This window comes from Euprymna scolopes, chromosome 23 (genome assembly GCF_053919585.1).
Source record: "Euprymna scolopes isolate OS-2025 chromosome 23, ASM5391958v1, whole genome shotgun sequence".
Taxonomy (NCBI): domain Eukaryota; kingdom Metazoa; phylum Mollusca; class Cephalopoda; order Sepiida; family Sepiolidae; genus Euprymna; species Euprymna scolopes.
In genome coordinates this window covers 11,990,918-12,005,735 of record NC_136504.1, presented here as the reverse complement: position 1 = coordinate 12,005,735, position 14,818 = coordinate 11,990,918, and the positions used below count along the sequence as shown (strand labels likewise).

The window sequence follows — 14,818 nt, the reverse complement described above, 5'->3', positions numbered from 1 at the left end:
TTTTCTGTGAAGGAATTCAATGATGCATCTCTGCTTCTGATGCACGTCCATGACAGGGACTGCTTTCTTAGTCTCACACCGTCAATATCTGTAGCAAAGAGATGGAATTTTCAGATCATGAATCCTTGATTTTAGTCAGCATAACAATACAACTTTTAATCCCCTTTAATCCATTCAGGCGGAATTTTAAAAAAATAGGAGACATTACTTTTGAAACGTCCCTTATTTCACTAGGGACAAAATAGAACAGGATGCACATTATCAATTTTTTCGTTTTCTTGACGTATACATGTTAAGTGAAATTCAAATCTGTAGCTGCAAAAGTTATGATTGCGTAAAATCAACAGCCGGCATATTAACATGGTGTTTTATTGTTGAATATCTTTTGTTTCTTGTAGAAGCAATACTGACGGACTGTCTGAAAAGTCCATAAAGACGCCTCATCTTAAAACAACAGATGCCGCTAAAAGTGCAAAGAAAGCATCTGTGGCTGCCAAAAAGACGCCAGCCGCTTCCATACTTGCCAGCAACGACACACAAGCGTTGCTCAGCTTCTCGAAAACTCCATCCACTAAAACGTAAGTACATGTTTCCTCTTCATGCAAACATTTTTTCTTTTCTTTTTCTTTCCTTTTCTTTTTCTTTCCTTCTCTTTTTTCTTTTCTTTTCTCTTTTCTTTTCTCTTTTCTTTTTCTTTCCTTTTCTTTTCTCTTTTCTTTTCTCTTTTCTTTTCTCTTTTCTTTTCTCTTTTCTTTTCTCTTTTCTTTCTTTTCTTTCTTTTCTCTTTTCTTTTCTTTCTTTTCTCTTTTCTTTCTTTTCTTTTCTCTTTTCTTTCTTTTCTTTTCTCTTTTCTTTCTTTTCTTTCTTTTCTCTTTTCTTTTCTTTTCTCTTTTCTTTTCTCTTCTCTTTTCTTTTCTTTTCTTTCTTTTCTTTTCTTTCTTTTCTTTCTTTTCTTTCTTTTCTTTTCTTTCTTTTCTTTTCTTTCTTTCTTTTCTTTCTTTCTTTTCTTTTTTTTCTTTCTTTTCTTTTCTTTTCTTTCTTTTCTTTTCTCTTTTCTTTTTTCTTTCTTTTTTTCATTTTTCTTTTTCCTTTTTTCTTTTCTTTTTTCTTTTTTTTTCTTTTTTTCTTTTTTCTTTGTTTTTCTTTTTTCTTTGTTTTTCTTTTTTCTTTTTTTTCTTAAAGCATTTAGTACTAGTATCTTGTAGTGCAATTGTGGTTATTAGACATGGGATGAATAATAAAGAATAAATGGTCCGTGTGTAAATTGATTTTATTTTTTTAAACCAACGCATTTCAGGTGAAAATATTATTACGTACTTGCGTGTCATGGCGAAATTAGTATATATTACGAGAAATTATCCAATAGATATGTTAGGTGTATTTAAAAAAAAAAAATTAGCCACAATTACATTCTGTTTAAAAATGGGGGACACTGAATTTTAGTCAAGGGAAATACTGCATTAGTTGCACAACTTATCCACATCAAAACCTTCAATAAAACTCGATAATTCAATAAATTCTATTTTTATTTGTAATTATTTTTCTTTTGCATCATTTTTCGTAATTTTGGGAATTTATACGAATTTCAATATGACACCTGAAATATGTTGATTTTAAAAAATGATCAATCTGCACAAGCACCGAATAAATTGAATAAGAACTTTTTTGTAAAGATCAACAATTTATTATCCATTTGCAAATAAAGAAAAAAATTACTTTTTGGTTTAAACATTAATTGAAGAGAAGCTCCAAAATGTAGACTGGCTGTAATATGCAAGGGAGATCACTCTGGAAAGAGTTATTTCCCCTTAAATACAAAAATGTTAAGATTTTTTAAAATTAAATTTCGTTCATCTAACTGTTCCTTTTTTTTAAATCTCGTACTCGTCTAGATCTTACACAAAAGGAAGTAGTACTCTTATTCAGACTTTGCATAAGTCACGGATGACCCGTTTATTTGAAAGATGAATAATCAATGTGTTATACTCTCAGTCGACAGAATTGAAAGGGAAATAAATAAATCTAAGTTTGTTTCGTTAGTAATTATGTTAAAACTATTTTTTTTTTTCTTTTTTTGTGAAATTTAAAAACAAAAACGGTGAGTTTTTTTTTTTTTCTCAGTATCCATTTCTATTTGGAATTTTGAACCCAATACAGAAATAATCTAACAAAAAATGTATTCTTTTATATTTTGAAAATTGTAAGCGAAACTCACCACAATTACTAAAACAATAAACTATGGACTTTTTTTTTTTTTTTTTTTTAGAAATAAACATAAAACAAGACATCACACACAAAAAAAAAAATTTGAGACTCAAAAAAATTATCAGCAAATAAAGCGAATTTATTTTCTTTTCACTAAAAATACAAATATTTTGTAAAAAGAAAAAAAAATGATTATTTCCCTGTGAGAGTATTTGGATTAATCAGTGAAGAAGTTAAGAATTTCTTTTTTAAATATTGTTTTGTTTTCTTTATTTTCCTTGTCAAAAACCTGTTACATTTCTTTTTTCTTCTTCAGAGTTGCAAAAAAGAAGAGTTTATTCAGGGAGTAAATCCTGTATGCCAGAAGAGAATGTTTCCAAGTGGAAATTTTACGACATCATCTGTGAAATTTTACGACATCGTCTGTGAAATTTTAATCCAACCAAATCAAATATAAATCTGTCTTCTCTTCATCTGTTCCTTGGCTTTTTTTTTCTTCTTATCTTTCTGCATTCACCACAAAAAATAAAATCGTGTCTTTTAATCTTTGTTCATACGTCGAAAATAAAAGTCGTTTTTTTTTCATCTCGTAATAAAAACCTTTTAATATCGTAATGGAAGCCGTTTTTTTCTTTTTTTTATCACCTCGGGTTTTGTTCATGTAATTTGATATGTTTCAGGTTGTTTATCAATTTGTATTAAAATGAAACAAATAAAATGAAGGGAAAACATTAACACTTTAAAAAAGTTATCTATAACTTTGATAATTAAAACCAGTCAATTTCTATTGATCTGCACATGACCTCTATGTCAGAGAAGGCCAATGCTCTAAGAGATATCCCAGACAGTTTTTGAATGAAACTCAATTGGATAAAATGGTTACCCACTATATCGACGATTATCTACGGTAGCTGGAGGATTTGAAACAACAGTTACCCTCCCTGGCAACGTAAAATTTTCTGTAGACAACCGATGGGTTTTACAATATAATAAACTCCTTTATAAAATTTTTAATTTTTAATGCACATATCAATGTTGAATACCGTAATTGTGAAAACTCAAATACATTTGTGAATATGTGAATAAAGACAGTAATGAAGCTGTCCTTCGCAATTGAAAATAATGTTCATGATGAAGTTAAGAGATATGAAAATGTCCGTTACATTTCTACTAATGAAGCCATTTGAAGAATACTTAACTTCCCCAGACATGTACATCATCCTCCAGTTATTCACATGTCGGTCCATCCAGAAAATGAACAGCAGATATACTTTACTCAAAGAAATGTGGCGGATAGAATTGCAAATCCTCCTGCAACAACTCTGACAGCTTTTTTCAATTTATGACAAGACTTCTTTGCACGTACACTTCTGCATGCTGAAGTTAGCGCTTATTATACATGGGACACTAAAAATAAAATCTTCAAGCGAAGATTACAGGGTAGGACAGTTCTAGGCTATCCGTGTGTTAAAAAAAACATAAGTTTTGGGCAGGGTACATACAGTGCATCCAAATCAATTCAAATGCTTCTACACCATGTTATAGGTCCACAAAGTTTTAATGACCTCAAAACTATCAATGGTCAAGTTATGAATACATTCAGGGATGCATGTAATGCGTATGGACTACTTGATGATGATGATGATGATGATGATAAACACTCGGATGCTACATTACAGGAAGCATTTACATCAGCACATAATTTGAGGCATTTGTTTGCCATCATGTTGATTACATGTGAAGTGTCTTCTCCAACAGGATTTTGGCATACACACAAAGCAGCATTCAGTGAAGAACTTGAAGGCCTACTAGACACTATCCTCGAGTGTCTAAGGTCTCTCTGTACAGGGGTTTTTCAGAACAATCTGGCATGAGGATACTTTTTCCTAAAAATAAACCCTGACCAAATGTTCAAAATCACATAGTATTCGCTGCCCAAATAAGATCTCACTACGGCTACCCCACAGCTTTTCCGAGGATTGGTGCACCTTCTCCAAGTGATATTACCTCAAGTAATAGCACGAAGCTGGATACTCCACCAGACTAGATAAATTATTGTCCTGGAATCCAGTAAGACCAAGAGACCAACATGAAAGATATACTACAACGTATAAAAATGGTTAATTGGGGAGAGGAAAATTATGTTCTCAATTTCTTTACTAACTCAGTGTTTGAGAGATAAAGAACTTTAATGGAACGTTCGAATATCTATGTATCTCATATAGATTTCAAGTGTTAGCCCCAGGTCGTAGGCCCCTTGATTTCTGAGAACTTCGACTGAAGTAAAATAAAACAAATGAAGATTTCCTATTGAAGGAACACAATCAACATCCTGAGGTTGATATAACATTTTCAGACAAAATCTTTAATATTGCTTTGGTTCATATTGAAGATTTGCCTTATGAGATGAATGGTAAAACACAGATTTGGGTCTTACGTCACCTGATTGATCTAATACACAACCATTCATTACTGCTTGGACATGTGAAATTAGCTATCAACCACATGAGCAAGCATCAATTGTTTGTGATGGTATTGCACACCTAAATAGTGAGCAAATGTTTTTTCAAACTGTAATTAATAAGGTAGAAGATCAGCAGGATGGCTTCGTATTCCTTGATGCACCTCGAGGTACAGGAAAGACAGTTGTTACTAAGCTGATTCTTACAGAGGTTAGGTACAGAAGGAAAAATAGCTGTGGCATCATTAGGTATTGCAGCCATTCTTCTTCCTGGGGGTAGAACAGCTCGACATTTAAACTGCCATTATCATTAACAAAAGATTCTAATCCAATTTGCCAAGTACAATGAGGATTAAATGCCTGCAACCTCGTGATAGGAGCTGTCATATTAACTTGTGTGGCTAAGGGTGAATTGACATTCATTCCCAGAATACCTATTATTCCATCAGATTCTATAATTCAATTTAAAAGGCTTCAATTTCCAATTAAATTATGTTTCGCCATGACAATCAACAAGTCCTGAGGACAATCCTTGGCCATAGTCGGTCTCAACTTAGCTTCGCCTTGCTTCAGTCATGTGCAGTTTTATGTAAGATGTTCACAGGTAGGCTCCTCACACCATCTATATATATATATATATATTAGCACCAGAAGGTACAACATCAAATGTTGTGTATCCAAGAGCTTTATACCAATAACAAAGTGAATGCTCCATTCCAGGAACACAAACTTATGTCACATCATATTCAGATGCACTTCACATACACTATTACAGAATAAAAAAAACTTCTAATAATATCAGAATATCAATAGATCTATAATTATCTAAATTATTGATAATTGTTGTTTAACATTTTAAACAAATTCTATTTCAGTGATGTAAACTTTTACTTATGTACATATTACATTTTTCTTTACAACAATCATCACTTACCATAGTTTCACTTATTTCAGTTGTTTCAGTACAAGATTCCCATCAATTACGAAAGTTACTTACTCTTAATAAATACCTAAGAAACCATTTGTTGCATTTCGCTTTCAATTATTTATTACATAACATTTGTATTAAAAATTCTTCTGTTAAATTTTTCTGATGCATTTCTCCAGTCTCTTATTCACGTGATTCACACATGATGATGCACCAGATAATCATATATTTTAATTTATTCTTTTTGGAAGAAGGGATTCACTTAACTAATCTCTTCTGGCTTTGTGCCATTATAACCAACGGGCACCAATGATACACATGGATTTAGCAATTCAAAATGATTATTATTTAATATTTTCTACACTTAACATTCTTACATATCTTCTCGGGCAACACCGAGCAACGGGACCGGCTAGTTTGTAATATAGTTGTTAACATTCAAAATATGTAATGCGTTTTTGACATGGAATGAGAGGTTTTGTTTTGTTTTTTTTTTTGTTTGTTTTTTTCAAACAACACAATTGTTAGAATTTAAAAATGTTTGATTTTGAAGGAAAAAAATCGTTAGCCAGTGATAGGTTAATTTGGAAATCAATTTCTTAAAGCTGTCCAACACATGCCAACATGGAAAACAGACATATTATTCAATTGGAATTCATTATTGAGACAAGTATTATTTATTTATGATGAAGGCCAGAGGAATAGTTGGCTGAAAAGTTATGAAACAACAACTAAGGATAATAGTCTGCAATAAATAATGTAAAACAGATGTTAAATCGAATGTGATGATAGTTTAACTATAAAAATGGAACAAAATATCAAAAGTAAATTCAGCACTCGTGCATTGCTGTCACAAAACTTATTTGCTCTCATTTTGGAGTTTGCAGAACAAGGGGAGACAATGCAATTTGTTAGAAAAATTTTTATTTTGTAAAAAAAAAAAAAAAAAAAAAAAAAAAAGTCACATGCATTCACATAATAACTATTCAAAACTTATAAATTTAAAGTCATAGTTTTGGAAAACGTTCATCAATTTCAGAAACTTAGATTTTGTAAAAGAAAAAACAAGTTTTCTCAAAAAGAAAAAGTCATGCATTCATTTCAGGATTTTAAATTTTATGTAAGAAAATATTTAAAAACTTCTATTTTATGTTATTAGAATTTTATTGATTTTATTTAAATTCAATAAATGTTCAGATAATGTTTAATTTTGTGTTATTAGAATTTTTTGTTGACATTTATTGGGATTTTCCTTGTCCAATCACAAGCCAGCTCTCAATCACGTGACCGAGTACATAAAAAGCAAAATCGGCAAACCCTCTTTCTCTTTCTCCCTGGCTTTTGCTGGCAGCAGACATTTGCCTCGGACTTTGGCCCCCACCCCAGGTCGAACATGAGTACAACAAGCCAACATGGTGACTTTCAAACTTCCACTTTCTTCCACGTGCGCTTCACACGCATACTCTTTCCTACCACGAGACACTAACCTTCTCTGCTATCGGATGCACGCTCCTACACACGTAAACACATTGAACACTTGTCTCTCTCTTTCAACAGGCTTGTCGGATATCAAATCTTTGTCACCACATTTTTATTTTTTTTTATTTATTTTTTTTTTTACATTTTCACCCCAAACAAGGCACATTGCCACTTTGTTGTAGGGGGCTACTATCAGGGGCAACAACTACTGGGGTACCATCCATGTTGGGATTTGGGCAGCAAGATGTCGGTTCATGTTACACTTGAACTTCTGCATGTCAGTACAATTGGGGAAGCAGGGATCTGGAATGGAATTCCAGAGTCTAGCGGTTCTGGGGAAGAAACTACTGAAGTAGAAATATCTTTTACATCTAGGGATCTCTACTATGTGGGGTGGGATTTAGCTGCCTGTCGGGTTTGTTGAGGGTGTCTACGTCGTGAGGGCACAAGTGTCTGCAGTTTGCCATTAAAATACTTGTAGAACAGGCAGAGGGATGCAACATTTCATCAATGGGACAGAGGCTGAAGCTTAGATGCCAGTTCAGGGCCTATCAGATTGGCGACTCTCTTTTGAACGTTGTCTAGGAGCGAGAGACTAGTAACAGATGCACCAGCCCAAATATGACAACAATACTCCATACATGGGCGAATGGTGGCCTTATAGAGGTACAGGATACTTTCGGGTGTTAGTAGTTTTCTAGCACGGTAGAAAGAGCCTACCTTCTTCGTAGCGGCCCTGGCAATGCTTTCAATGTAATTGTCCCAACTCATGTTTCCTGTGAACGTTAGGCCAAGCAGTTTTAAAGATGTACTCTCAGATAAAGAGCTACTGGCCATTGCTATTGATGGTAGAGAAGGTTTCTTGTAATTATTGAAGAAAACAAGTTTAGTCTTGGCAGCATTGAATGTGACCATCCATTTTTGTCCCCATTCTACTACAGATTGGAGGTCATCCTCTAGTTTTTTTGCCATTTCTTTAGATATGTGTTCATTTGTTTTCCTGTCATGCCTGTTATAGAGTGTGGTGTCGTCAGCATATATACTCGTCTCAGAGGCAATTTTGTAGGGGAGGTCATTTATGAATATCAGGAACAGTAGAGGTTCAAGGATAGATCCCTGGGGCACTCCCGCATTTATATCATATTGTTTAGATGTACGACCGTCGAGGACAACCTGGATTTTTCTCTTATCTAAGAAGGATTTAATTATGTTAAGTATTCTACCAGTGATACCGTATGATCTAATTTTCTTGAGGAGACCCTCATGCCATACCCTGTCAAAAGCCTTAGATATATCTAGAGCTACTGCTCCCCCCCCCCGCTTTGTCCACTGAATGGTATATATGTTCAGAGATTACAGTGAGGATGCAGGAACTTTTTTCACAACTACTATAAATACGAACGTGCACAAACACTGAATTCTCCTACTAATCCGCTTCTCTCTTGTACATGCTACTAACTAAGATGACAAAGTTGCTTTTAAATGTTAAAATGAGGCTCCATTTTGTTGTTTCTTATTCTACAGACTTTCTTATCCTTGTTAATAAAAATCTTGCAGTATTTTTCAATGACAACGGAATTTCTTTTCTTTTAATTCTTTTCAAAAGAAAAGTTTCTTCTCAAATACCAAAGACAGTCCAAAATTCTTGCTTTTTCTTCTCGTCGGGGCCCGGCAAACTTTTAACATCTGTATTTATTTTTTTATCTATTTATTTATTTATTTATTTTTTTTTTACAAAGGGGGTCACCACATATCAAGGCCTGAAGGCCACTCGAGGATAAGGGTTAATATGTATGGTATGGGACAGTAGGGTAGTAATCGTTTATGGTGGAAATTCAGTATAATTAGATTATTTAGGATCATCATCATCGTCGGATCTCCCTGCTAGTTTAATTATAAATTAATGTAAACAGAGCCGTCATTACTTACATCAGAAACCCCTGATTGGAAAGGTCGGGTGACATACCCCCTCCTTCCCATGAAAGGATGACTGCAGCAGCACTCTGGAAATCTAAGATTTTGTCCCTTTACTGAAAATATTGTTGGGGAAAAAAATCATGAATCTCTAATTACTTGTTTGCCCACAAGGTCGGTTTTAATATGGGGAAATCCAGTAGTTATAGTCAGCTAGCGTACTTCCTAACTTCCAGCATGGCTGCTACCGGAAGCAGTGACAAGGCAATGCTTTTTTTTCTCTCTCGCCTATATCTCCCCTGTGCATGTACTTTTTTCTTTCAATCGTTTTTTTTTAAATAATCATTTAAAAGTTCTTTTTAGTCTCATTTTAATTAAGAATTATTAAAAACACTTAAAAGTTTTTTAAAACTATATTAGAAATATTATGCATTAGAGATGTTTTGTGTGTGTGTGTGTGTGTGTGAAATTTTGTTATTTTGATTGCAATAATTATATTTTTTTATACTTTCATAAACATATTTATTATATAAATTCAAATAAAAACATATTTTTAAAATTAAAAAAAAATATTTTTATACTTTCAGAAACATATGATTTTAAATAAAGACATTTTTAAAATTAAAAAAAAAATATTTAAAATTTCATAAACATATTTCTTATAAAATTTCAAATAAACTAAAAACATTTATTTTTTAAATTTTATTATTAAAAGTACAAATAAAGATTGTGTTATTTTTATCTGTATAATTTTTCAATAATTTTTATTGTATATTTTTCAATAATGTCCTTTTCTTATACTTTATTTCAATAAATCGCTTTAAAATAGAAATAACAATAAAAATGAAAGAACTGATTTGTCTTGTTACCGCTTCCGGTACTAGCCACCATGGAAGTTAAGAAAGTACGTCAATTGACAATAACCAATCCAGATCTCCAAAAAGAGCATGCTGGACTGGGAAAAAAATAAAATCTGCCCCAGTCTTGAAGGACAGAAAAAAAATGAAGTGTATTATCAGAACAGATACTACACTTTGTTCTTAATAAATAAAACGTTATTGAGGATGTGAGTTAATCAATTCCAAACTTAAATTCTGACCAAGTCTCTTCTCCTTTAAAACTTTAATGCATGCCATAAATTTTATTTAAACGCGATAATTTATCTAATTTTTGGTGATTAAAAAAATACATTGTCTTTACAAAGAATAGTTTCTTAGTACACCCCAGTTTCACCCCACCTACATCATAATTGGGGGTGCGAGAGTGAAGAGTACATGTCCCTCCTCCCAAATCAGCGACAACACTATGTACATGTGTGTGGGTGGGTGTGCAATCCAAGTTCCCATATCCTTGTTGTCAAGTCACCTTGACTTCGACTAACCAAGGTCAATGATACTCCAGCTTCAAGGAGGCCAAGAAATAAGTATGGAAACCTTTACATGTTGGAATTATAAATGTCAATCAGCATAGATTAACAACAAAAGACAGAATTTAAAGAAAGAATAAAAGTTATTGTTGAATATTATACAACATTTAAATTCAACATGTTTGATCTAGTGAGTGAGTCTCAGCCTCAAGACTGATACTAAAGCATAGTATCAGTTCTCTCGTTGGTCATCAAAAAAAAATAAAAATCTTTCTACACCGAGGCAATTTTTATTTTTTATCCCAATCGAGTGTGTCCCTTTTGGGGGAGTTGAATTTTACCCACATTAAAAATTAGCCTCGTGTCTAACTCTACCCTTACTCTCTGCCTTCAGATTAGAATCAAAGCGTAGTATCTGTTCTAACCTTAGTCAGTGGATAAGAGATCCTCCTAAACTGAAGCAATTTTTATTTTTGTTGGAGACTTAAATTTACCCACATTAAAACTGGCCTTGTGTCTAACTCTATCCTTCTAGGGAAGCAAGTAAATAAAGACGCTTACTTATAATTAGAATCGTATTGCTTTAATTAAAAAAAATAAGTAAAAAAATAAATAAATGTGAACATCGGACGTTTAAAACTTGGTTCATAGTAAGTTGAGGAAAGAACAGCTGATTTTTGGATGAGTAATTATCATGCCAATTAGGAGATATATGTGGAGAGGTGTAAAAGATGATAAAGTGATGTAATAGGAGACGAGACAGGAACAGAGCCAACACTACCTACCTTTTACCTATCATGGAAATAGGTGTGGAAAAGAAAGTTTCAGTAGTGCTCTGGAGGCTTCTTAGTTTTATTTCGGTTCCTTATTATAACACTGCTGAAAATATATATATATATATATATATATATGTTTATATATATATGGTATAATCTTGTACGGCATTAGATCACCAAAGTTAAGCAACATTGAGTCTGGCTAGTACTAGACGGGTGACCACTTAGGAATTCTAGGCGCTATACGTGCTCCCCGCTTATCTCAGCATTGTTTCCAGTCGCCCTAAACCTCCACTTGCCTCTGGTATTCAACAATGTCGACTCAGGAGAGGTGTGGTTGGAGATTACTGTGTGTATCTATAGTTTGTCAAGACTGAAGTTTTTGTTTACTTGCCTCCCCACGAGGGCAGAGTTAGACACAAGGTCAGTTTTTAATGTGGGAGGAAACCATCACCCAAAAAGGGGCACTCTGGTTAGTAACAAAAATAAAAAATGTATCAGTCATGAAGGATTATTTCTCCATTAAAATTGAAGTGGAAAAAGTGAAGTTCAGCATCAAAACAGATACTACACTTTGATCTCAGCCCGAATTCGGTAGTATTCAAGTCTAATGTAAAAAAATTTCTTGATAAACCGTCCTCTTAAGTAATCCAATTTACCAAATTTCAAATCGGTGCAAAAGTGTGAAAATTAAAAAAATGGAATTTGCTGGGTGAAGATCGAATATGCATTTGTAACGTAAGAACTATTGGTTCATGATTTAGCCTTGCAGCAAACATGTCTTCGTAGGTCAGGCATTAATGCCAAAGAAAAAATAAATTGTAAGCTAAACGTTTTGGTTTCGATTCTCAGTGGTGGTGTTTAAGTCATTTTTTTTTTAACTTTTAAAATCGTTACAATACATTCGGTCCAGTATAATATTAAATACAAAATCTGCATTCATCAAAACATCATATTTAAGGATATTTTACGACTGGGCAAAGTTACAGTTATAACTTCAGATACCCCTTCTAACATAAACCGACATAGCATAAGACCTCCTATTTCATGTAAACCCCTTCCATAGCTATAACCCATCTACCCATATGATTAAATACGCATCTTCTTTCAATTCACTTACCTTATATTCTTCCCGAGAGTCTACTCACACATGTTGTACATGTATATTAAAACCCACTATGACAGATATGCTATACACCTACCTGTATTATATAATAAAAACTATACTCCTCCTATATCAGAGATCAATTTAGTTCCCCTTCATATTTTATTTCGCTCCTAATGCAACTATCGATAGACGTCGCATCCCTATTATGTTACCCAGCATCTTCAAAATAGACTTTGTAGACTAGTGGGGGACGCCCTTTTCTCTTCCCTGCAACTTCTTTCCCACAGAAGAGACATTGTGAGCCTGTCTCTGCTTTATCATTATTTTCATGGCAAATGCTTGTCTGAGCTCCAATCTATGATCCTCCAGGTCTGATTTTCATAAAAACACACTCGTCTACCTGAAACCACTATCAATAATTTCTCCCCCCCCACTCTTCTTCTGTGCCTAAACCTAAACATAGATTCCATAAACAAAGCTTCTTTCTTAGAACTGTATGTCTGTGAAACGGTTCCGTTTTCCTGATTTCCAACTGACTACAATATGGTCGTCTTCAAGTCCACCGTAAACAAATTCTTGATTCTTGATGAGCCATCTCCTTAAGTAATCCAATTTACCAAATTTCCACTGCTAACGGTGACTTCTTTGTTAAAAAAAAAAGATCATATTTTGTCGAATTCAAGAATTTGCATGCCATTTCAAACGTTGCATGCTCTAGTTCCGTCAGCCAAGACCAGGTAGAAATCTTAAATAATGTGCAATTGTATTCTTCATGTCACATGCACTGAGAATTGAGCCTTCAACATCCGAAAGAGTGTCTCTTACAATTGACTTGCTAGGAAGATTCCTGAGTTCAACAACTTACATCTGAAGAAGATCGCAGGTTACATCAGTCAAAATGTGCAAATAAAATTCAAGAAGAGAACAATAGTCTGAATATTCCAAATTATCAAATCCTCATCTCAAAAATATCAGAAACATAAAATCTATATGTTAATCCAGAGAATGTGTCAGACTGAAAATTTCATCACTCTTTCAAATCATCCAATGTAAATGGAGTAGGCGTATATGATTGGTTTTACTGGGGTTTTTTTTTTTTTGGTTTTTTTTTTTTGCCTTTCCATAAAATGTATATAAATTCATAAATCTATAAACGTAAGAATGTGTGTGTGTGTGTGTGTGTGTGTGTGTGAGGACACTTCTCAATTTATATACTCAATGAATTTTTAATCTACCCACTTGAAATTTAGTATATAGGGTATTCAGACATGTGGAAAACTTTAATTGGTTTTCATTCGGAAAATGGACTGCTAAGGGGTCAAAATTGAAAAATTAGAACTTGGGAGTCATCAGATTTTTATCCGTTTGTCAACTTTTTCACGAGGTTTGAAAGCACTTTTTAAAGATCATGACAAGCTGGCCTAATGGTTATTATACTTGACTCACTGTTTTTAGGTTTTGGTTTGGATATCAGTGCGAGTGTTTTTTTCTTTTTTACTTACAAGAAGTAGACTGTTTAGAAAAAAACATAATACTTGCATACACGTCTTAATTCCTTTCCGTTTTTTTTTGTTTTGTTTTGTTCTTTTTTGTTTTGTTTTTTAAAGGAATTTAATGTTACGTTTAATACTAGACAACGTCACGTACATCTTCTAGTTTTAATATATATATATATATATATATATATATATATATATATATATATATATATATATATATATATATATACAGGATGAAAATGTCATTAGTTATTTTAATTACCCAATGTAAGCAATTAAAATTCTTGCAGAATACAGTCGAAAGAATTAGAATATTTAATATTCTGGTTTATCGTGTTCAGCAACGCAGTACGCACCTGTGTAGAAACTAGAATTATTTTCGGCACACGTGGGTCACCGATATTCACCGTTTATTATTCTTGGTTGACGGGTGATGCCTTTATTGTTTTATTAACAAATACAATGCAGAGGGGGGGGGATTGGTACTCTGTAAACTATCAAATGGCTTTGTAGCAGAGTAAGCACATTTACATATCAGATGTTTCAGATGGATTGAAAAAGCGAGACCCTACGAGTTTAGGAACAATGGGCTGATTTTCAGATGAGTAATTATCACGCCAGAAAGGAAGAATATCTATGGGGGAGTGGTTGAAGATTATAAAGGTAACAGAAAGCAAGTCAGAGGGAGAGATGTATCACAGATAACAGATTTATTTTTTTGTGGGCTATTATCCTCATCTTCATTGTTTCCCCAGATTTTTTTGTTTTTGTTTTCCTCAACTAAAGCTTTTTTTTTTCCCTTTCCATAAAAATGTCTCTGTATATAAATCTATATATCTATAAATGTGAGCATGTGTGCGAGGACACATCACCACCTATATACTTATATATACTATATGATTTGGGTAGGACTGAAACCGCTATCTTCAGATAATGCTCACCTGGAACTGTAGAGATTCAATGCCTCTATCTACTATGCCACGGACCCCAAAGGGTGATTAAGGTTGGATTTTTTGATCTTATAAATCCAAGTTTTCGTTTTTATCTGGTCTTCTATTATCAGGTCTGTACCAAATGGTACT

General features: G+C 33.2%; 1 protein-coding gene across 1 annotated transcript in view; it reads left to right on the top strand.

The window, feature by feature from the left end:
* The window catches only part of LOC145245757 (condensin complex subunit 3-like), a 52,866-nt gene extending 50,046 nt beyond the window's left edge, over nucleotides 1-2,820 (top strand). The window contains exons 18-19 of the mRNA XM_080107355.1: nucleotides 399-578; nucleotides 2,522-2,820. Coding sequence (XP_079963481.1) covers nucleotides 399-578; nucleotides 2,522-2,555 — 214 coding nt within the window. The 3' untranslated portion in view covers nucleotides 2,556-2,820. The remainder of the gene's footprint in view (nucleotides 1-398; nucleotides 579-2,521) is intronic.
* The last annotated feature ends 11,998 nt before the right edge of the window (nucleotides 2,821-14,818 follow it).